General features: G+C 33.3%; 1 protein-coding gene and 2 long non-coding RNA genes across 3 annotated transcripts; 2 read left to right on the top strand and 1 right to left on the bottom strand.

Moving 5' to 3' along the window:
- The first annotated feature begins 1,630 nt into the window (after nt 1-1,630).
- On the top strand, nt 1,631-7,165 carry LOC138306138 (uncharacterized). The gene is made up of 3 exons (XR_011205785.1): nt 1,631-1,723; nt 4,919-5,005; nt 7,076-7,165. It is a non-coding gene; the product is annotated as an uncharacterized lncRNA (long non-coding RNA).
- An 889-nt stretch (nt 7,166-8,054) lies between these two features.
- LOC138305789 (uncharacterized) lies at nt 8,055-8,606 on the top strand. The gene has a single exon (XM_069246057.1). It carries the CDS (start codon nt 8,055-8,057, stop codon nt 8,604-8,606), a length of 552 nt encoding a protein of 183 aa, XP_069102158.1.
- Nucleotides 8,607-24,497: 15,891 nt separating this feature from the next.
- On the bottom strand, nt 24,498-25,650 carry LOC138306457 (uncharacterized). Its single transcript, XR_011205868.1, has 2 exons — nt 25,402-25,650; nt 24,498-25,025 (listed from the first exon to the last, which is right to left on the bottom strand). It is a non-coding gene; the product is annotated as an uncharacterized lncRNA (long non-coding RNA).
- Between the last annotated feature and the right edge of the window lie 585 nt (nt 25,651-26,235).

The following is a 26,235-nucleotide window of genomic DNA, read 5'->3' as shown; positions in this document are numbered from 1 at the left end:
ACGTTAAAAGCAATGCGAACAATATCACTGAACACACATTCATTAACGTCTACTTGTTCTTGATCAATATCAATACATCTAAACAATATATAGATGTAAAATTAAGATTATGGTACGATTATTCTTTCCCACTAACATTTCACGTCCTCTTCTGTAAGTTCGCGTTTATAGCCAAACATGAAGCTGTAATCAAAGCAGAAATCGTAATCACAATCAATTTAAAGCTCAAAGCGGACCATCCAATCAAACGCCTTATCTGACCGTGCTCGCTTCTGATATTATACCGGTAGGTAATGTTTACTGAAGGTGGCAGTCAGTCTCCTATAATTCACATCTGGTATCGCATTGCCTGTCAATATAAAATGATCTAAAAAAAGATCAATATAATTGCATTTAAACAAAATATCTCATTTTAGATGTAAAATATATAAGTTGTGCATGTGCTATTAACATTATGCTGTGGAAGCATATTCGCCTGTTTATTAAGGTTTGCGTTTATAAAAAAAACTATACTGTTATGTAAATAAAATTGTGCATGCTTTGCAGCTTCATTCTTACATACAAGCATTAGTATAGTATTACAGTCAATATTTTATAAGATTCATTTCACATCAATATATAGTTAATTTCCTTAAGAGTTTCAATTAATTAACATAGTTGCGTTTATCAACAAAATTTAAAGTATACACAAAACTAAAAGTCTGGATCATGCATATTTTGTTAATGTTACCGGTATGTCAATGAAATGCTACAGGCTAAAGGGGATAAAAACAGAAGGGATATGGAAAATGAGATAATACGCTATAAACGTTTATAGCCAAAAATGAAGCTGTAATCAAAGCAGAAATCGTAATCACAATCAATTTAAAGCTCAAGGCGGACCATCCAATCAAACGCCTTATCCGGACCGTGCTCGCGTTTGATAGTATACCGGTATGTAAAGTTTACTTTTACAGGTTACAGTTTCATCATATATAATGCCATTATTATACTATTATAGCCAATGTCATGTGTGATCAAATGATCGTCATTATCATTTCACGTCGATTTATGAAAATGCTTTCTTGTTCTCAGTTAATGAATGTAATTTTATATTTTAGCAGTTGTTTGACGCATGGTCAATCACATTTGTATGATTGGATCAGTCACAAGATATTTTTTTCTTCTTAAAAAGGTTAAAAAAATAAAAGAAAAAAAACATCGATATAATATTGCTAATTCAAGAATTACGAGGAATGCCCATTAATATGAAATCACCAACTAATGGTGTTTTTTCTTCATCAATACAATTTCAATGATACCAAATGATACCTATAAGATGTGAAATTAAAGTTGCGATTAGAACATTGTTTTGCACAAGCATGTCCCACTTTCGTATTTACGTTTGCGTTTAGTAACAAATTATACCTTTGTCGATACATTAAAATGCTTTCCCTTACTGTTTCATTTAATTAATGTAATTTGCATTTGAACGATTAATTGACGTATATACCATCACATTTAAATGATGGGATCAATCACAAGCTAAAATAGAGAAAAAAGTATCGATACTATAGTATGACTAGTCACATTTATAACAGAAAAAAAGCAAACAAAAACTGCATCATATATTTTTGTCCTGTATAAATTTCAGATTCCTTACGATTGTATACAAAAACTCGTAGAAAATCGCGAGTTCGGAATACTAAAAGTTTTGAAAGAAGGAGGATTGAAACTAAAACAGGTAAGCTCTGTGTGTACACTGTCGTGATAGCGATCATAGATGATGGCTATTTAACTTAATGCTCCATACCTTGGAAATGCATTTTTCTTCATTAAAAAGTGCAGATATTTTCAAAAAATCATTTTCAAATATCAATATTAGCTTTTAGCTTTTTTTAGTTTTCATTACTGCGAGGGTGATTTCTATCAGGACAAAATATTCAGCATATATAGCGCTTTATGTGGAATTAGCCGTTCTCAAGGTGATATTTATCTTTCCATAATTAGCTTTCCATGTATGTTGTGTGTTGTGTGTATGAAGAGCGCTTTGGGTGTTTTGGGAGACTGCAGTTTAATCGTGTTGTGCCTTCTTGTATAGTGGAACTGTTGCCCTTTTTATAATGTATATCACTGAAACATGCTGTCGAAGACACTAAGCAACACATCCCACCCGGTCACATTATTCTGAAAACTGACGAACCAGTTGTCCTACTCCCTTAATACCGAGCGCTTATCAGTAGCAGGAACGTCAACTTTTATAGACCATGGTGTGTCTCTGTAAGGGGACAATATACATATATGCGCAAATTTGCATGTTTGTGTGCTGACATGTTTTATAAAAAAATCATATTTTATATGGCTGTGTGTTTTACACGCTCTTGATTGGCTGAAAATACACTGCCCCGCCTTAATACAACACGATATCCACCAAATAATACCATTCTGCACTTCGTGACATCATCCCAGGTTGATAAAAGGTTCCAAAACATCGTGGTCGTACCCAAATACAGAAATGGTGACGTCAGGTGATATGACGTCACCATCACCTTTGGGGTTGGTATAAGATTCCACCAGGTCCATGTCGTACTCAAATCTAGCGAAAACGGACTTTCCATGACGTCATGATAAGCTATTGTGACGTCATTATTCAGCAAGATGTGAAGAAGGGTAGCAATCAAAGTGAACCTGTTAATATTTTAGTGTGTACAATTTTGTAGATTTTCCAACTAGGGAGGTCAAATGCATTATATGGTGTCTGAATTATTCAAACGCACTCCTCAATATCTGAGAAATTGCTAGAGTCGACATTATATACCATGCAATATCTGGATAGGTTGTTTTTGTATCAATCCAAATATCTAAGTTATCCAAAATTATTAAAGGCTTTCTTTGTGAAATGTGCACTGTTTTGTGCTGAAGAAAGAGGAAGTTGGGCGACCGGGAGACAGAGCGCTGTCTGTATAAATAATCAAGAAGGTTGGCTTTATTGATTTATCTTATTATATAACAACGATATGGTACATTTAGGGGTGATGTTGTTCATTAGCTCTTAACCATGTATATACTCATGATCATGTACAACAACACGCGTCAGCTGTTTGGCAACCCTGTTCCATTCAATATTAATTGTATCTTTTTTTTTTCCCTTTTCCACTCGCTTTTCATTTAACCAGTGAATAATCTTTTCTAAAAAGTAATTTGTTGTTAGATAAATAAAAACATGGAAAATCAATGCCTGAGATTCAAATTCTAAAAGAAAAAAAAATAATTACCATTTACTAGGGAAAATAATAATAATTTTAAAAATATTAGAGGAAACTATTGAACAAATTTTAAGCGATAAAAGAAGTGCAACAAAAGATAACAAAAAAACATTATGAAGAGCTATGAGCATGTAAATTTTGTGAATTATTTAGTAATACATTAAAAAAAAATGTTTGAATCCCTAGACGACAAAAAGTCATGATAATTTAAAAATTGTTAGGAAACTTAATATTCATGTATAGAATTTACTAACCAAAATACAAAGAAACAAGTAATTTAACAGTACTCTTGTACAGCATATATTACGATGGTATATATCAGTCGGGACGAACAGAAAACACAGATTTGATGGTTTATATCTGCTATCAGTTCCATACTTGAGAAAAAAAATAGATAGTTTTATTTGTTCACTCCAAAAGTGACACAAAAGAAATAACATATTTTTTACTGTTTTGCTCATTTCATTGCTCTTGATATTTTTGATAATCTTGGACACAGGGAAAGAAGCAGCCAGTGTGAAACTGGTGACGCGATAGTACAAAATTACCCTCTTTCACAACGATTATATCATTTTATCTAAAATCTAGGTAAACAAGTGTTGCACGACTCTTCGAATATGTCACTTAACTCTAATGTATTCAGTTTAGATGATATTTAAACGGTTTCGAAGCTTTTCACGAAAAAGTGAACTCGCGCTTGTATCGATATATAGGTGGGGTTTTCTCAAATTAAATTACCGATCGAAAACATCGTGATTCTATATTCAGTTTGCTGTGCTATTATGATGCAATGGTTTAAATCATGCAATTCAAAAAAGCACACAGTCGAATCTGTCTTAAAGCGACCACTCAAGAGAAATCGAAAATTGGTCTCTTGATGGAGAGTTGTCTCTTAATAGAGTGGCTTACGGAAAGAAAGTAACTAGGTTAATAATATATAATATAAGATGTCATTCACTGAATACAGCATTATTTAGTGTAATATAAACATTTATTACACAAAATAGTATTTACAAAAATAAATTAAGTGGATTTAAAAAAATGTTTTATTTTTAATTATTTTTTTATTGAACAAACCTAAGTATATATTCAAGTGATAAGTGATATATTCATATAGTAACACCAAAGGGGTTCTCAATTAGTTTGAAAGCAGACAAAATATTTTGTGCGGCATCATTTGATTTATTGTAATTTTGTTTTATCTTTTTTCAATATTGTTTATTATTTTTTTAAACTGATGATATAACGGTTCATTTTCTAGTCCAGTGTCCGGCACTATTCAAAAGTCGCGATGCATTATTAGAGTTTTTAGTAAACGTATTAGACGTATCGGATTACGTAAAATTTGACCATTTAACAGACGAAAGACAATGCAATTTTATTCTTGGAAGTTCAAAGGACATTTACTTGGACCACGAAAAGTGGGCTTTAATGATGTTGAACATTGCTGATCTGGTGCCTGCAATGATCTCAGAGATGAACACTCTTCTCTGATTTTGCATATACTTTGTTGATTTGTTTTGATGTAAACAAAGATATGATTGATGTAAATCTCTAACGAAAGGAAATAAAGAAATATATGTATGTTTTTTTGTATATCCAATAATATATTCATTTTTTTCTATGCGAAATAAGAAAGTTTAATATGCATATTGTTTTATGATATCATTCAGGTCATGTTTGACTTATATGAGGCTGTACTTGACAGAGACATTGGAAATGTTCGTCACCTTCTACGAAGTGGTGCTGATCCAAACCAGGTGAGATTTTTAGCGTCAGTCAATGTTAAATTGTAACTTTTATTTTACTAACTGTTTGTCGATTTCAAAAATCGGCTTTAAAATATTTTAGAAAAGACTAGATATGGTAATGGCTCTGTTTGGCTCCTAAATCTACTAAATTCCAAATGAAGAGTTTAGAAATTTCAGTGTGTAGTTTTTTGGCACATGAATCATTAAAAGTTTGTTTTCCTTTAAATGTATAAGACAGCTTCAGTTTATTAGTAACTGTAGCCTGTTAGAGTACGCATCTGGTGGTTAAGTTGCCAAACACCACCACAGTGTCGTGCACTAATCTCGTCGACCGAATCAGTTGATTTTTGGCTGAAACACCGGCTGACATTGGCTCAAAACTCGAGTGGCCGCCCGTATACCGACACCATACATTGTACATTGTATATAAATTTATATGTAATACACAATTTGTATTTCTGCCAATGCATGCTTATCAATTAAAAATACATGTACTTTACTGGAACATATTGAATTGTACTGAGTGAATACAATTCTATACATATACGAAACGTATATATCTCTTATGTTTAAGTTTTTACTATTATAAAACATTCTATACAATAATGCTCCCTACACAGAGTACTCCATCGACCGATTTGTATTGAATCAAATATTCACCTATACAAATATTACTTCCTAATAGTTTTGGTTTCTTTTTACAAATATATCTAACTAATTATCGAAAATGTACATCTTTGTCAACAAACCAAGAACACGTATATATTATATGAGTCTCATTTCATTTCGTCCTTGAAAATAAGAAAATAAACATGAAAAGGCTTATATTTCAGTTCAGCTTTTAGGGTATAATATTATTGTGCTGTCGATGTAACGAAATATCTGGATTGGTATAATTAGGTGCAATAGTAACCTACTGCCAGCAACAATATCATGTCTCCAGCTATGAGTCTTGACACCTATATTTTACGATCGTAATCCCCTACACTCGTCAACTCCCGAATTGGAACACCGGCTACAATATTCCCCTACAATCGTGTGACACTCGTAACTATGGGAGTTGGTGAAGACAAATCAACCTAACGCGTACTGTAAATCATTTTTCCGAAAAGAAAAAATACTAAAAGTTTTGTTAGAAGAATGAGTGGAACTAAAACGGGTATGCTCTTCTTGAATAAATTCCTGACAGTGATCGCAGAATGTGGTTATTCAATTTGATGTTATATCCTTGGAGAAAACAACAAGTGTCTCCGGTATAAATGCAACATCCTTGCGATATTTCTGCAAAATCGCTCTCAAATATCAATATTAGCTTTCATCTGTTTGCCGTTGTTATTACTGGAAGAATGGATTTTACCAGTAAATTCAACATAGACATAGAAATTGCTTTATATCGTGTTCGTCGTTCTCCAGGTGGCATTTACCTATTATTCACAGCTGAAAAAATATCTATCTGTTTGAAAAAAAAAAAAACATATTTGACTTTATTAAACGTTAAAAGCAATGCGAACACTATCACTGAACACACATTCATTAACGTCTACTTGTTCTTGATCAATATCAATACATCTAAACAATTTATAGATGTAAAATTAAGATTATGCTACAATTATTCTTTCCCACTAACATTTCACGTCCTCTTCTGTAAGTTCGCGTTTATAGCCAAAAATGAAGCTGTAATCAAAGCAGAAATCGTAATCACAATCAATTTAAAGCTCAAGGCGGACCATCCAATCAAACGCCTTATCTGACCGTGCTCGCTTTTGATAGTATACCGGTAGGTAATGTTTACTTTTACAGGTTACAGTTTCATCATTACATAATGCCATCATTATACTATTACAGCTAATGTCATGTGTGATCAAATGATCGTCATTATCATTTCACGTCGATATATGAAAATGCTTTCCTGTTTCATTTAATGAATGTAATTTTATATTTTAGCAGTTGTTTGACGCATGGACAATCACATTTTTGTGATTGTATCAGTCACAAGTTATTTTTTTCTTCTTAAAGAAGTTTAAAAATAAAAGAAAAAAAACATCGATATGATATTGCTAATTCAAGTAATATTTTCAGATTCCCGACGATTGTATACAAGAACTCGTAGACATTCCCGAGATCGGAATCCTGAAAGTTTTGTTAGAAGGAGGATTGAAACTAAAACAGGTAAGCTTGGTGTGTACAATGTTGTGACAGCGATCGCAGATGATGGCTATTTAACTTAAAGCACCATACCTTGGAAATGCATTTTTCTTCATTAAAAGTGCAGATAATTTTAAAAAAACAAATCAGTTTTGAGTGGAGTTATCTACCCTTTAACCAATGTGGAGGGAAAGTTATCGGCTCCAGGTAAGATTTCCGTTTTTGGCTATAAAGACAGGGTAAATCAATTCCTAATTAGTGTTAAACAACGCAGATATCAGAATATATAGATATAGGAAAATATCAAATACTTCATACAGCAAAAGATGGCAGAATCTTTAGAAAACAATGCACCAACCAAACCGGCAAATGGCGGACAGGCCGATATACAGGTATCTGAACAACAAACTTCAGCCCGTACATACGCCGGTGCTGTTATAACGCAGTCCAAAACAACAAGACCTGTATTTCTCTCCGAAAGAGACATTTTTGGAGAAAACAAACCAACAAAAGAGCAATGGCTTAATCATACGGAGGTATTCAAAGGAATAGCAAATGCCATCCCCCCGGAGAATCTGAGCGGCTTGCAAAGAGTCGGCGGGCTCTGGCGCATATATGTCGACAGCAACGACTTAAAAAACGATCTAATAATCAATGGAATAATACTGCGAGAGCGTAACATACCAATTTATAAATACAACCCAACCAGTAGCTACATGTACAATGATGACGACGCGGTGAAGGTCAGGGTTAAAAACATCCCCATCTATGTTGAAGATAAAGTAATAAAACAGGCCATATCCCATATAGACACAACCTGTGAATTGGTCAGCTTGTATAGAGAAAAACTGAGAATGGGGATAGGATCCAACGGATCAGGAACTTGTCGTTCCCACTCCCATTGGTGATGACCATGGGTATACATCGTGCAGTTTTGAAACACCAAGGTCAACCAAATGAAAACACAAAATGTGGTAATTGTCTCGCTACAGGTCATTTCACAAAAGACTGTAAAAGTGAAAGAGTCTGTAGACAATGTAAACTGCCTGGACACGTACAAGCAGAATGTACACCCCCCACTGAATCAGACGATGACAGCTCTGAAAATAGTCAATCAGATTCGGACTCTGAAAAGGAAGCCAAAATTCCAGTGACTGAGGAAGACGATACCTCTTACCAAGCAGACCAAAAAAGATGTTCCAACTCTCAAGTAACACTTGATTTCAGGAACAATACTGAACCTGTAAACTCAAAAAATAAGGAAAAGAAAAAGGCAAAGGCAAAGGCAAAGAGGAAGTCTGGCAATTCCTGCAACGACCTACAAGACGGACAGGATACTCTGGATCGCTTTGTAAAAGCAACTCCAAGTAGGGGTCAGAAGTCCAGTAGTGTAAGTGCAGATGTCAGAAGTCCTCTTTCACCTGCAGAGCAATGGCAGTCCAGAGCAAAGAAAACCAAAGAATAGATAACATTTCATCCTTTATTAAGACATCAAAATAGTTGACAAAATACATATTATAACCCTAAATGCACAAGGGTTAGGAGAAAAACAAAAACGTTATAGATTATATGAATGGTGTAAACAACAAAAAGCAAACGTGGTGCTTCTACAGGAAACTCATTTTACTAAGAAAAATGAAAAAGATATTAAAGCTGAATGGCAAGGAGAAGCCTTTCATAGTTTTGGAACAAGCAATAGTAGAGGAGTAACAATACTTATAAAACAAAACACTAGATACGAATTTTTAAACGCGATACAGGACAATGAAGGAAGATATCTTATGATAAATATCAAAGTCAATAATCAGATATACACAATCATAAATGTATATGCACCAAATGACAGAAAGAATAGAAACACGTTTTTTGAAAAAGTAAAACAAAAAATTGAAAATTTTAACCAAGGACTACTAATAATAGGGGGAGATTGGAATGAAACACAATCTATACAAGACAGGAAATCAGTAAATAAAATCCAAGAGACCGTTCAAAGCCTAAAAACACTAAAAAAAGATAACAACATTGTAGATGCATGGCGCATACTTAATCCAAACAGACAACAATATACATGGCGAAGAAAAAACACAAACAATGAAGCAAGTCGAATTGATTACTTCTTAATCTCTAAAGAAATGTTACAAAAAGTAATCAAAACAGACATAAGACCAGCTCTAATAAAGACTACTGACCACCAGGCAGTCTCCATAATAATTAATATACAATCTACTAAAAGAGGGCCAGGCTATTGGAAACTTAACAACTGCTTGCTAAAAGATCAAGCCTACATACAAATGATAAAATATATCATTAAAAAACACTTAGAGGAATGGAAGACAAAAAAATCAGACATTAGGAAAATATGGGATCTATGTAAAATTGAAATAAAAGAAATGAGTATAAAATTTAGCAAAAATCTAGCAAAAAATCAAAAATGCAATATTACAGAACTGGAAGATAAACTTAAAAGACTTCAAAGTAATGAATCCGACCAAATCGAAATAGAAGAAATTGAAAGCAAACTAGAGACATGCTATATAAACAAAGCCTTAGGGGCTCAAATAAGGTCACGAATCAAATGGATTGAAGAAGGAGAAAAAAACACTAAATATTTCTTATCCCTTGAGAAGAAAAGACAAATGCTCAAAACAATGGATAAAATAAAAACTGAAAATGGCATGATGGTAACCTCACAAAAAGAAATTCTTAAAAGACTTCATCAATACTACCAAAAACTTTACACCTCAAAACAAATAGACATAGAACAGATACTAGAATACATCCAAAACACAACCTTTGAAAAAACGCTAAGTGATGAAGAGAGCAACATATGTGAAGGATTAATAAACGAAGAAGAGTGCAAAAAAGCTATTTTTAAAATGAAACAAAATAAATCACCTGGACAAGATGGTCTCACTGTGGAATTTTATAGAGAATTTTGGTATGATTTAAAGGAACTCATTATAACTGTTTTTAACGAATGTTACAACAATGGAATGCTATCATCATCTCAAAGAAAAGGCATGTTATCCTTAATATACAAGAAAAATGACCCTTTTGATCTAAACAACTGGAGACCAATCACGCTTCTAAATGTAGACTACAAAATTCTAGCACATTGCCTTGCGGAAAGATTAAAAAAAATTCTACCAAACATAATTAACACTGATCAAAATGGATTTATAAAAGGAAGATACATTGGATACAACATCAGACTTATACAAGATATAATTGATAATATTGAAAAATATAATATTAAAGGAACAATACTATTCTTAGATTTCGCAAAAGCCTTTGATACCATTGAATGGGACTTCATATTTATCACCATGGAAAAGCTTAAATTCAAACAGTCCTTTATCAAATGGATTAAAATTTTTGGATCTTATTCGGGATTAGTATTAAACAGAGATAAATCAAAAGGGCTTAAATTGGGAATAACAGTGGAAAATGAATTTGAAGGAATATCATGGTCAGAAACAATTATTAAAGCACTAGGTATTTACTTCGGACTAAACAAAAATGAAACAGAAAGAAATAGGTCAGAAATAACAGAAAAAATCAAAAAACTTTTACATGCTTGGCAAAGTCGAAAACTGACAATAATAGGAAGAATACAAATAGTGAAAGCTCTATTACTACCACAGCTTACATTTTCTGTCTCTGTCTTGGAAACACCACTAAAATTCATCACAGAAACTGAAAAACTTTTATATAACTTCATATGGGAAGGAAAGAGAGAAAAGGTTAAACGAAAAACAATGATAAGGTGTAACATTGAGGGAGGGTTGAAAATGATTGATATCAACTCGTATGTAAATGCAATACGAATAGGGTGGATAAGGAAAATATGTACTAAGGAAGACTGCCAATGGAAGATAATCCCAATAAACCAATTTAACTACTTTGGTCCAAACATGTTTATATGTCACTTCAATATTAATGATATAAAACTAATTGAGAAAAGAACTGAATTATCTCCCTTCTACCATGACATCATGAAAGCATGGTTTGAACAAAAACAAAACCTACAACAATCATCCAGCCAAAGTCAGCTTCTGAAGTACTATCTCAAATCATCTGGGGCAATAAACACATACAAACCAATAACCATACTCTGTGTTTCAAAAACTGGATATATTCCAACATAATTACAATAAAAGATCTACTTAACACCCGAAATGAAATTGATGCAAAGTTCATTTATGAAAAATTGCAAAATAGATATAACTGGATAGCACAGTTTGCAATGATAAAACATGCTATACCAAAATCCTGGATAAACAAAATCAAAAGTGAAAACATTAACCCTGAAAAAATAAAAATAAACAATGGACCACAAAAGAAAATAACTATCTCTAACAAACCAATAGACAAAGTAAACAACAAAGATACATATAATCTTCTCATCAAAAAAAACTCACAAAAACCAGTTGCATATTTATACTGGCACAACATTTTCAAAGAAAACTTTGAAGAATACCAGATAAAATGTACAAATATTTTCATATTCAATTACCTGCATGAAAATAAACTTAAGCAATACAGATGGAAACTATTACATAAAATACTAACAACAAAACAGATCTTACATCAATGGAAAATTGAAACTAATCAATTATGCAATATATGCAATGAAACTGAAGACTACAATCATTTTTTCATTACATGTTAAATATTAACATCATTTAAGCAAAAAATAAACAATCTCTTTGAACAATTCGGATACAAAAAAAATATGTTCAACCTAAAATACTTCGTCATAGGATATAAAATAGAATTAAAAGAATATTATGAAGTTAATTATTTACTTACAATCATATGATTAATTATTTATAAATGCTACTACATAAGTCACAAAAAGAAAAATAGCATAGACATCATTAATGTATTTAGAAACCATATCGACAAAACCGTAGAAGTCTTGATAGCCAGTCACATAATCAATCCTCGAATTATTTTTCAGACGCACAAATTCTTCAAACTCGGATAATCCTAGAAATGTCAGTCCTACAAAACAAAACAAAAAACATCATAAATATTGCGATTCATTAAATCCTAGTCCATGACGGAAAATCACAGTAATCTAACTTGAACATGCTGTATATGATACCTGTGGTAACCTTAAATCCTATATAGAGATGATAGAATTAAGGATATCATCATGTTCTGGTCTGACTTAAATATAACGACAATGTATATATATTTTACAAATACATTGTAGTTTGTTTACAATTAACTGATGGTGCATATTGAGCAAACCTCGCTGGTAGGGCTATCCCCAACCCTTGGGAAACGCAAGTTGCACCTTGCTGTTAACGTTTGCCTCGAGATCTAATGTGTCAAATTATTTTTTCCCCCTTGTTTTTAATGACTCCAATACATACCAGATAAAAATATATATTCTAAACACACTTTTTGTTATTACATTTGACAATATCACAAAATTTCGCAGTTGGCCTAGTGCAAATAGACTCTATATAGACCAAGGGTTTTTCACAATGAAACCTACATGTAGGATATATGCAGTGACACGTGTACGCGAAATGTAAACAAACTCGGGCATATGACACACATCTATTTTTAGCACCTGCGCCGAGAACCAGCCAATTCGATGCAATAAATAGGACCTAAGTTAATAAAAAATATGCAAAGTATGTGTGTTTAGTTGGTTCGCTATGACAAAATAACTAGGCCTAAATTTCTTGTAGGTATTATATATTACGCGTATCATAGATAATAAGATGAAAGCATTAGGCTATCTTACATGTTACCCAACATAAAACAGTTCATGCATTTTAAGTTCATAGGCTATACTGGTAGCTAGTTTATGTCATATCTGATATTCTAACCAAGCACCGAGCTATTACATGATCGTGCGGTCGCGATCGTGACCAGACGACCTAGTCACACTTGTCCGTGCACGGCGAGGCGCAATATAATCGGTTCCCGTAACAGATCAACACGTAATTCCTACTTCATCAGATAGGACGTTAAGAACTATACTTTCTTTAGCCATTATTAAACAAGAACGGAAATTTAATGACAACAGCAGAACCTAAAATATAGATAATCTAGATAGATAAAAAAATTAAAAAAAAAAAAAAAAAAAAGAATTTTTATAAAATAGTAAAATCAAAACCAACCATAATCGCTAATCCCGGATTTTTTTTGTGTGTGTGTGTTTTTTTTTCTTTGGGTTCTTTTTCTTGTGTGAAGACTAGATTATCCATGCAGGTAGGGGACTCCCAATCGCTGGAAACAATCTTTTTTTCATACTGGAAATATGTTCTCAACCTTAAAGTTTATTTTTTCATTTATTTATTTTTTTTAAATATACAGTACAGTACAGTATACATATATTTGGTAAATATTCAAAATTCACCAACTAACACTGTTACAATATTAACTTGGCACCCCACAGAAAGACTAATAGAGGGAGAGTGAATGGGAATAAATGAATGTGTCCAGAGAGAGAGAGTAAGAGAAGATATAATATTATAACAAAACTTCTTTATTAGCTGTAGTAAAGTGAGATAGAGAATGAAAGAGTATACATGAGGAGAATACAATCTAATGCCAAAATGAAAATAAAAGTATGAAAAAATAATACGACAGAAAAAAAGTACGATGATGAAATGGCTCCGTGCCAGAGGCACGAAATATAACATAAATAGATAAATATTAGACAAGACATTAACAGCACAATTTAATAAATACTAATTTCACTACATTTAAGATTAAACAACTCTTTGTTTTATTTCATTTACTTAATTTTAGTTATTTTTTATATATATTCATAAACGTTATTATTTATAAATGATATGACTATGATATGTATAAATGTATAAATTGTATTTCAATACATGACGAGCCAATTCTGAGTACAGAAAAAAATCATTTTTAAATATCAATATTAGCTTTGAGCTATATGTAGTTGGTTGCCATTACTGGGGGGATGAATTATAGCTGGACAACAAATTCAGCATACATAGCGCGCTGTGTGGAATCAGCTGTTCTCAAGGTGGCATTTATCTTCCCATATATTAGCATCTGAAAGCATAACGAGGAATGCCCGTTTATATAAAATCACCAACTCATTGTGTTTTTTCTTCATCAATACAATCTCAATGATACCAAATAATACATTTATGATGTGAAATTAAAGTTGTAATTTGAATATTGTTTTGTACAAACATGTCCCGCCTTTGTCTCTAAATTTACGTTTGCGCTTTATAAATAAATTATACCGTTGTCGATACATTAAAATGCTTTCCTTTACTGTTTTCATTTCATGAATGTAATTTGCATTTGAGCAGATGTTTGACGCATAGACCATCGCATTTTAATGATGGGATCAGTTACAAGTTAAAAAAAAAAATATGATACAATATTGTCTTATTCAAGTTATGAAATGAAATATGGTTTGTTTTATTTTCTATGAACAATAAGCATAATTAGTCATATTTATCAACAGAAAAAAGCGAAACAAAAAACAGCATCATATATCCTTGTGCTGTAATAACTTTCAGATTCCTGACATTTTGTATACATGAACTCGATCACACAATGGAGAGATCGAAATGCTAAAAGTTGTTGTAAAGAAAGAGGATTGGACACTAAAAAAGGTAAGCTCTCTTTCGTACACTTTCCTGACAGCGAACTGTGCTGTTTAAACGTCATGTTGTTGGGTCATTCAAAAAAACATCTTACTCTGACCATGTAAGATTTGGGTTTTATTAATCAACAATTAAAGATTTATCCTAACGGGCACTATTATATTTTATCTGCCACCTCGATATCATTTGCAATCTTAAACAATCGTCTTCAACTGTAATATTTACACAATGTTTTCTATTTCACAGTAAAACATATCTTAGTTGCGATTTGAAAATTTGAAATTCCGCTTCAAACTATTTTAACAGAACAGCATGATAAAAAAATGTACATTTACATTGAAGTGAAGATAAAGTGATTTATTTTTTAGTAAGAAATGTGAAAAATGCTGTATCATGACAAAAAAACAATCACACTAATGCCCTATATCTTTATGATAGTTTTAGTAACTGCAACTTTCATTCTCTTGTACTGCAAATTTTGTTTAAAAAATAGTGTTCAGAACCTTTTCTGTGAAACGTTGAATCTGCCAAAATTGGTAAAATACGGGGAAACTCATCTTCAAAATTAAGGGGGAAGGGGTAACATATACATCTGTTCTGAGTGAAAATAATGGGTTAAGTGTGTGATATAGTATTATTTCTTGAAGAATTCATCGTTTTTGACAGTTTTGCTATTATTCATATGAATCAGACAACCAATGTGCGAAATGCTGCTTTTGTTTGTCATGTGTATGCTCAAAATGGTGAAATTCCGGTAAAATCACGATTGATATCAACTAGGTAATCTTTGATTCATAATAGCTCAAACCCAAGCCACACCACGATATTGATTTAATGTCATGATTTAACTTTGTTTATTTCTTAAAAAATCTATATTAGAAAAAAAACTATTCGATAAGCGGCACAATGTCTTTATTCTGATGAAAGTTATCATTTGAAAAAATTAAGTCGATATGAGAAAGCCCAGTTTATTAATTTGCTTATTGCAACCATCAAAATGAAATTAAAAAAAAAGCTTTTTTTATGGATATGACACCAAACAATATCTGGCAACAAAAGCTAACTAAGTCATATTTCTAACAGAAAGATACTCAACAAAACAGCTACATATAGTCTTGTATCTTATTTTTAGATTCCTGACTTGTTTATAACTAAAAGTCGTATACAAGCGCCACGATGAGATGCTGAAGATATTTGTAGAAGGAGGATGGGACGTAAACCGGGTAAGTTCTGTGAAGTTTATATATTTGCCACGGCAGTGTAAAGGAGTACACCCCTCATTCGGTTTAATGAATGAATCTTTCCTGCATATCAAAGAAGCGGTTCGCTTCGGGCAAAGCCAAGAAAATAGCCGACAATTTGCTTTCGTTTTGAATGTCATCTATAATAGGAATAGTTGATGCTAGCGTTACACTGTCCCGAATTTGACACAGGATGGACGCACAACAATGAAAGTGTTCAAATTCGGCGCTGATTGTGGCCGCATCGGGGCATTCGTGAGGCCATCTTTAGCTATCGTATGACAACCGAGGAAGTTTTACTGGTTTCGGCTATAGCTTCGTGAGTGACGCCCAAATGTTTGGCATACCAAAAAATTGCTCCAATACCAAACCAAGGTTCATTTTCGTGTTGAATTCGTGTGTCCATCTTGCCTTTTCGTAAGGCATTCGTGAGGACATCAGGACAGTTCTCGTGTTCTTGATCTTTCCTTCGTTTATAATCGAATGCAATACTAAGGGAACACGAAGCTATCCGATGGCCTTAAGAACTCAACACGAGTACGTGAAGACATCGTAAGGCAGTTGTGAAGTTGTGATGCTAAAGAAGACACCATGAGCACATGTATAAAACTCATTAAAGATTAATACTGATCAAACCGGTTGTAATACGTCTGTTTTGCATTTAATTTGCGAGCAATTGACGCATAACACATGTGTCTCTAAAACCAGAACTAGTGTATAAATATGGCAAAAACATTATATCAATATTCATTTTCAGCTTGTCGAGAAGTAAAAATGTAGTAATTGGTTCGAAAAAGATACCAGTGTGGCATATCAATGGTATCTAGCAACATATCAATCGACTTGTCCATGTCATGTCACATAGAAGAAAAGACTTTCTCCCATACTTGACCGCGTTATCCCGCGGTTGCTAACTCTGTCTTTTACCTGGGTAGGGAAAATACAGCTCACACGCGCTATTACGCCACGATCGACGGACTTCAAATGTGGTCACCTTTACCCCGCTGCACACTTCAAACGGAAAACGATTGCGTCACTGCTTTGTACACACATGTACACATGCATTATTATTTTTTAGTAGTGTAAACCAACCTCACTCTATACGATGGTGACAATTCAACATTTCGGAACTTTTTAACTTTTTTTTTAACTTTCTCTAGTTTTACTTTCGCTTTCATTATCGTTACTGTTGCTATGGTAGATAAGCATTAAGCCCCTTCCGTAAAGAGGGTCGGTCGGCACACCCTTTCCAATAACTCATGTAGACTCACAAAGCAGAATTTACAATGCGATGTTTATTTAGATTCACACTCATTTCAAAATGTAAAAATCCAAAAAAAATTACAGCATTTTGATTTCTGTCAATACATGGTTATACCACAGAAAAAAACATCGCACACCTCGGAATACGTCCTCTGTAAATATTTTTGTCTTTTGGTCGATATAACCATTATCGACCTCATTAAAATGTTATATTTGTAAAATATCATACCAAATGTTGGAAGTGTTCTAATATACGGAAAAGAGTGCACCGAGAGAACTTTTCGAAAGGTATTAATGTAGAACATAAATGAAATCCACGTGACTACCAAAAAGGACCGATAACTGCGTTTTTTACATATGCAGACTATTCCTAACTTTTCCGTGTATTTTGAAAATAAATAGTTTGGATAATTTTTTTTTATGATTAAATCAATAAATAAAGTCCCATTAATTATGAAATGAGTACATTTTCAGAATATTATTGTATGTAGTACATCATTAACTACAAACTTAAATTATGTTAATAAGAGTAAATCTGATTCTAAAACAGGTCATAGGGCAGGTGTGGGGTTTCCTTTTGGTCCTGTTTGTAAATACTGCAAGAAAGTAGGGCATGTAATGTCTGAATGTTATTCTCTCCAGAGTAAGGAGCAAATGCTTTAACAGTCAGTTCCTTCTGTGTTCTTAATTGTCTGTTGATATTAAGAGCTCAGAGTTTGGTAGTGTCTTGGAGAAGTACTCTCTGAAGGTTTTGTTTCACTTACTAGTGATATTACCAATTGAAACCTGCGAAGATTTTGCGACATACTGGGGTTCTCATTCTTTGATATCAGATAGCCTAATGCCTTTGTCTGAGGAGACATGTAGTAGTAGTAGTGTTGTGCATCAAGAGTTAGGTTTTGTTAATGTGCATTTGTAACGTTTATGAGTTCTTTTTGGGATGAAATGTCGTGCGATAAATGACTTGACAACATGGTTATAGTTCCGAACTTTATTAATCCACAGTGAATCCGAAGAACATAAGTTAACAACAGTATAAAATCCCATAACACAATATTCACACAAGTCTATTTACAACTTCCACCTACTTCTAAAACTACAGGAAACTCTCGAATATGAAACGCGCATACATTTATTTATACCGCTTCACGAACAATTTAAAATCATTAACTACCAAATTGTTCTATTGACCAATCTTAACATTTTACCTCAAACGTGCTCAACATGTACCTTATATGTACCTAGGCTATATCCGCAATCATCTTTACCAAGATGACCACTACGTGTAAACAACTGACTTTCAGTGTCTCCGTTAACTATAACGTTTAAATGGCAAGGTGCTTTCTACAAACCAAAGCGAGATGCGTAAACCTTTACCAGAATACTATTACACAGCCTACCGTACTCAAAGGCCTCCGTACTAGAGTAGAATAGATGAACTTGACTAAAACTATGTTCCCTGTTTTACACTAAATAAAACTTCTTTCTTTCCTAAACATATAGCCATTCTAATAACGCACTCTATACTCTCAAAATCACTACACAAACCCCTTCTTTTGAATAGTTTCTGACCACATAAACATCTTAAAACAAATCATCTTAAATAATCTGTCAACGATTGTAATTATCATCTTCAGTATTATAGCTAACTAACACACAACTCTCTTGGAAACTCGAAATTATGTTCAGATAAGTTTAAGTAAGGGAAATTATAAACGAGTATCAGAAGTTTAAAGTTTTTAAAAAGAAAGAAAGTAAAAGTCGGAGGTAAGGTGACGGAGATAGGTTTTGTAATGAAGGTTGTAAAGAGAAGAAGGCGTGTGTATAACAGTCAATGAGTAATTAAATTATTAAAAAATATAAATAGGTTGAATTACCTTTTGTGTTAATATAAAAACTTATCCAGACTATTTTTTTTTTTAAAATACTATCTATCCCCCAATAGCTCTTTGGTTTGGATATTTTTTTTGTTTAATGTCATTTACAAAGTGGTATTAGTTTGTAAAATCCGCCGTTTCGAAGTAATAAGTTCAAAATTTCTACGGTTTTGTCTGTGTTGACATATTCTCACTTTTTATAAAAAATAATATCGCGGCGGGCGGGACTGCGTTCTCAAAAAGGGGAAAGGAAATAATTTATTCGCTGAGCGGATTGTTTATCACTCCTTTAATCCAATCTTTATCCTCACCACTGCGGGAACCTTGCCGGCCAATTTAGGCGGCCAAAAACAAGTAAGTCGAATATTATTCTTTGTAGTGTTGGAACGAGGGGGTACCTTGCCTTATTCTCATGGATTGTACCATCGCTGCGCGTTGTTTATTGGTTCCTTACACCCGAGGTAGGTTGTCAGTACTGGTAAGTTATCGTTTGTATTTCTTTTTGAACCAGGCCGAGGGTAGCCTTAAATTACAACGCTTAGGTTTGTAATTCTTTTGTTTGAGTGTGTGGTGGAGGTTAGCTTCCGGCTGTTCGTTTTGCTGCTTTACGGCTCCTGTCTGACCTGTGGTTGGGGTGTCTTTTTGCTACTGGATACGTCTGGTCAAGGCCCACTGCACGTTCTGAACAACTTTATTGAAATAAACAAAAAACGTTCTTTTCTCAAAACGCAGGTCGTATTATTTTTTCCGACGTCCTCATTTGACTATTTCTGCGCCAGACGGCAAAACTTTAACATCTCTTTGGTGGTGTAACCTCATCTTTGGCCATATTATGTTATAATTGTATTAAAGAAAACTTTTATTTTTCTTGTTTCGGAAAAGTAGCCTAGTGGCCCTTTCATGAATATCATGAAGCTGATTTTCTTTTACATTGAATGCAAAAGCATTTAAAGCACCATTCTTCGAAAATGAATTATTATAAGAACTATGGCAGCTAACTGTGAACAGAACAATGCGTCGAGCTTTCATATCATCGCTTCCTAATAAATAATGCTGTATGGTAACCTTCTTAAATTTTTTTTGGGAAGCTAATTCTTGTTGTTTATTTAAAGTCTGACTTGGTAACTGGGCCTGTCACATTGGTGGCTGGAGAGGAAGTTAGGGTAGGCCCTTAGTGTCCAGTATCCCTGATAAAACAGGTGGTGCTGTGACTACTCAACAAGAATTTCCTGGTATTCCTACGGAAGCGTATTTAGGACATCAGACAAAAAAATAGCAATCTGCCCCGGCAAATAAATAATCTGCTCGGGCAAAATAATAATCTGCTCGGGCAAAATAATAATCTGCTCGTACAAAAAATAATAATCTGCTCGGGCAAAATAATAATCTGCCCATGCAAAATAATAATCTGCACGGGCAAAAAGATAATAATATACCCGGGCAAATTAACTATCTGGCATAACGACCACACGTACAGGCAATATGTCAAATGGTAAGCTAGTAATAAGCTCAGTAAGTAAAACAGCAAAGGATGGATGAGTATATTGGTGTATATTTCGATCTCGGCTTTAGCCAAAAGGAAATCTTAACATGTTTAAGACAAAATAACGGAATATATATCAGTCAGAGACATTTACGAAGACTATTAAGGAAGCAAAAACTGAGAAGACGAAGCAGACAAACGGATATATGGACGGTTGCTTTATTTATCGAAGAACAACTGGAAACTTCTGGCCAGCTTGTTGGCTACCGGTAGATGCACAAGCAAATGCTTACAACACGGACTAGTTATAACCCACAAATCTGTCTGTGAAATTCTCAATTTCTTAGACCCCGAAGGTGTTGAAGCTCGTAGAAAACACAGGCTAGTTCGTCGTCAGAATCGCAGCAATGAACAGAATGGAATCTGGCATGTTGATGGGTATGATGAGGTTAAACCTTTCGCCATCGCTATTAGTGGGTGAATTGATGGTTTCACCAGAAATATTACATGGTTAGAAGCATATCATACAATCAATAATCCAAAAGTAATACTGAGACACTATATGCGTGCTGTTATGGAAATGGATGGCTGTCCAAGGAAAATAAGGGCAGACATGGGAACTGAAAACATTCATATTAAAACAGCACAAACATTCTTACGGAGACACGACACGGACAGATTAGCCGGAGAACGAAGCTTTATTTCTGGTACCAGCGTCACAAACCAAAGGATAGAGGCATGGTGGGGAATTTCTTCGAAAAAACTGTGTGCAGTATTACATTGATATTTTGCACATATTGAAAGAAGACGGAGAGTTCATAGGAGATCAATTGGACACAAAATTGGTTAGATTTTGCTTCATGGAAATCATTCAGGTAATTAAAATAAGGAAGTATCTATCCCCAGAAAACTAGGGGAACTGTCATTCAAGCGTTGTGTGATAGATAACCAGAATCGTCGTAATTACAGTCGTTTTCCGGTAATAACATGTACATCTATAACAATATCTAAGAGAAAAAGGGTTATTTGATATTCCACAGAGCATAGGCCAAAATGATTATATTTTTCTGACATGACTTGTGAACCAGCTTTTTAATATAATGAAAAATGACCACAGACTATATTTTTACCATATCTGATATATTCATACGCCAAGTGAAAAGCATTTAAAGAACTTGTATACGTTTGGTAAGAATATTGAGTCCCACTTCAGTTGATTATATATACAAATGTATTAATACATAGATTCACATCATTTTGGCTGCATTTCTTTACCGGTAACAATCGCTTCACATAAGTACTTTCATTACTTTGTTTTATGAATGCTATTCACATTTTAGGATGATCTAGATCAGATTCAATATTCCATGGAACTCTCATAGAATGCGGCCAAACAGAAAGACAAATAGCCAAGGAGGACGTCCTATGCTCTTGCATTCCCAACCGGAGTTGTACCAAGCAGAAGACAAACTTGTACCCATCAATCGAGAAGACGTGCGTGAGTGTGAATCTGGATGTGTTTACAGGAGAGCCATCCCTGTGATAGAGACATATTTGAAATATCCTGTATCTTAATGGCAGAACATGGACTGGTCTTGCCCAGTCACTGGATATGAAGCTTCACAAATCATATATTAATCTGAGAAACTAAATTAGATCCGATCTTCATTTTCTATAAAGAATCTATGCAAAGGTCATTGCTTGTGGTCGTTACGTAAAAGTGACAATTAACCATTTTATGTGTCATAACCGTAGCAATTTGGACCTGATTTTGATGCTGTGTTGACAAAAAATGATAAATAAACACATCAAAAAGAGAAGTTCTTTTTACTTAAAATAACATATTAGTAAACATTAATTGAATGAAGATTAAGGCATGCTTCAACTTATAACAATATATGCTTCATACATGTATATCTCCTTACATTACATGCTTCGTTGGAACATAATAAAAATGGATGCAGAGTTAGAAATTCTTTCTTGAGTATAAGGCAGAATATTCTTTGAACATATCTCAATATTAAATAATTGAACCTATTGAAAGTCATGCGAAAGCAAGAAACATGGAGCAAAAAGTCCTGAATTTCATAGTACTAGTATATCATACGCTCACAGTTGGGAAAACATGGAAAAAAAAAAAAAAATTATAAAAAAAAAAAAACTACATGAATGATGTCTTGTATGATAATTACAATTGCAACATCGCCGACAGAGACAAACTGTATCTACTGTTAATACATACGTCTAACATTAGAAAACCACACACAAAAAAAGTGTATCTTTAAATGTAAACATTGTGAAAACCCCGATAGTTGTAAGCTTTATAATGTCCCAAAATGTCTTCGAAATGTAATTGATTACTTTTTGACATTTTATTTACAATAGAACGTTACAAAGGAAAGTTCTATGAAGGTTGTAAAACAAAGATTGTATATTATGTGTAGTTTATGGCAAGCCAACATGACATTTATTCAAAGAGCAAAGTCGATCCTTAATTTCACTGCATATATAAGATATCTTGATTGAAATACAAGATATCTTATATAGATATGAGATATATAGATATATAATATATCTTATTAATATATAAGATATCTTATCTAATATATGAGATATATCATATGTATTTTAATTAATCCTATATAAGATATCTTATATCGTATATAGGATATCTTATTTAAGTTATATATATAAGATATCTATATAACTTATATAATATATAAGATATCTTATATAATATATATGATATCTTATATAATGAAAATTTCGTTGCTTTATAAGATATTTTGTAAAGCAACGAGATTTCAACAAAGGCCCAGAAATGAAGTCTCCCTACCCGGAAGTCATAGAGAGCTGTAAAGTATCAATCTCTCCCAGGGTGCATTGCGGTCCCCACAATTTTACGAGGTGAATGTGAGGACCGCGATGAGTCCTGGGAGAGATTGGTAAAGTACACGTATACTACTACTCGTTCAGCCAGACTCTTGTTGGCTTCGCATGCTACGCCAGTATCAAGCGTTTGGTTGAACTAGACAAAAGTATGCATGTATAGATAGGTCACCATTATAGCCAATATATTTATTGTCGCCATGTTCGAATTGACAACTAGAGTGATGGGAATTAACTGCTTCTGTGTTTTCAATACATCGATGAATGCAACCAAACAGCGGTTGATTCTCCCATTCAGTGGCATCTTTGTCATTGCGAACGATTCTAAAATGTGTTCCGAAGTGCTCCGAATGATGCTCGAGGGAGAAATTAGTTTCTGGTGTTAAATGCTACGAAATCTCATTCTATATAAAATATCTTATATAGCAACGAGATTTCAATTATATAAGATATCTTATATATTAATTAAGATATCTTATACACGATATAAGATATCTTATATAGAAAATTAAATAAGATATCTTAAATACTATATGAGATATCTTATATTCATATATAAGATATCTTATTTAATTTTCATATGATATATCTTATATACTATATAAGATATTTATATAATTATGAAGATATCTTATATATTAATGATATAACTTATATGCTATATAAGATATCTTATATCTTATATAAGATCTATATACTTTATAAGATATCTTGTATACTTTATAAGATATCTTATATAGATATAAGATATCTAATATATATATATAATCTTATATAATTCGATTAAATACGGGATAGACCTTGCTCCATCAATAAATGTTAAATTGGCTTGCCATAGTAGTTACTAATGTCATCGCATACATCGCATCGACTCCAAGCTGTCGGCGATGTTGCATCTTACATAATGCTTAACATGATATGATATACATGATTGTGGTTATCGTTATATTGGAGATTTAACAAAAAAAAAAAAAGGAAACTAGAGCATAAAAAATATACTTTAATCTTTAAAATGGGCGCATGTTCACTTGACTCTACGCCTTTGGGAATATTCAATTGAAACGAATATCGACCACATGAAATTAAACTTGATACTTTTCATTTATACTGACATTTTGAGTTGAAAATAACTTGTCAACCGTGTAGGTTTGCATCACAGTCATTTTCCTGGTCCCACCTCCAAGGCATCCTCGAACATTAACGCCTTCATGGTACCACCCGATCTCTACTGTCCTAGTTTCTTTTTTTCGCATTCTGATTTCCAATCATTTGTGTGATTTTGTCACTTCCTCGTCAGATTCTCCATCACGATCATTTGGTTTACCTATAGCTAGCATCATTTTCTTTCTAATGGAGTCATAATGTCTTTTCTTCCTTTTTGAGTTCTTCGATTCGCCAAATACTGGATTTTTTCTCAGTACAAAACTTAAGAAGATCCATGCGGTCTCCCAAACAAAGAAACTGTGCAAGCTCCTGATTATGGGGTCCTAACTTTGCCACTGTATCCATATTTATCTGGAAAAAAATACACAAAAGTAAATGGTAAAAATAAATAAATAAAAATACTAATAATGTAGATGCAGTCAAGAGTATTCATGTTTAGGGTTAGGGATAACCGTAAGTCGAAAAAGGAGAGACCTGCATCAAGTACTTGGTCAGGCTATTATATTACAAACATCGCTTTTGCTCTTTGTTATTCTGTATGAAAAACATGCACTTTCAATAATATAAACTTTATTTTTTTACATCGATTACGAAACAAGTTATACAACTTATGCAAATCACTCTCGATGGCAAGGATATAGGCATGATATTATCATTACTTACTTAAAATCAAATACGTAGGTAATATAAATACCTGTTAATTAATTATTAATTGTCTGGTACATACCTTTCCATTACGAAGCAAGATCGTGTAGCTCGTTTGACGTTTAGTCTCTGACTGATATATATTCCGTGATTCTGTCTTAAACATGTTAAGATTTCCTTTTGGCTAACTAAGCCGAGATCGAAATATACACCAATATACTCATCCATCCTTTGCTGTTTTACTTACTGAGCTTATTACTAGCTTACCATTTGACATATTGCCTGTACGTATGGTTGTTATGCCAGATAGTTAATTTGCCCGGGTATATTATTATCTTTTTGCCCTAGCAGATCATTTTTTTGCATGGGCAGATTATTATTTTGCCCGAGCAGATTATTATTTTTTGTACGAGCAGATTATTATTTTGCCCTAGCAGATTACTATTTTGCCCGAGCAGATTATTATTTTGCCCGAGCAGATTATTTATTTGCCGGGGCAGATTGCTATTTTTTTGTCTGATGCCATAAATACGCTTCCGTATATTGATAAGGTAAAATTTTATTTTGAAATATAAATTTTATTACTTCACCAGAGGTCTGCTTCATTGTCAAGACTGTAAACATGCATTACACGCAATAATGCATGAACACTTATATGTGCTTCCAGTAAAAATCTTTAGAAATTGCCCTCGGATACAGAGACATACATAAGTGTATGGCGTTCCACGTGTAATCTTCCTTTATTCAATGTTCGATGGCGAATCTAAATTTGTTAAAGGAAGTACTACTCAGTGGCACTCGCATTCCAAAAACTAATTGTCTTTGGAACAGGTTATACAATTAATACCTCGTGTGTGGTTAACTGTTTTAAAAAAAAATGGGTGTGTCTCTGGTTCATTTAGTCATAATGTTTTAA

The sequence above is a fragment of the Argopecten irradians genome, chromosome 13 (genome assembly GCF_041381155.1).
Source record: "Argopecten irradians isolate NY chromosome 13, Ai_NY, whole genome shotgun sequence".
Taxonomy (NCBI): Eukaryota; Metazoa; Mollusca; class Bivalvia; order Pectinida; family Pectinidae; genus Argopecten; species Argopecten irradians.
Note: the sequence above shows the minus strand (reverse complement) of the source record. Positions and strands in the feature narration are given on the sequence as shown.

Coding starts and splice junctions, on each gene's coding strand:
- LOC138305789 (XM_069246057.1), top strand. CDS start 8,055: ATGGGTATACATCGTGCAGTTTTGAAACACCAAGGTCAACCAAATGAA.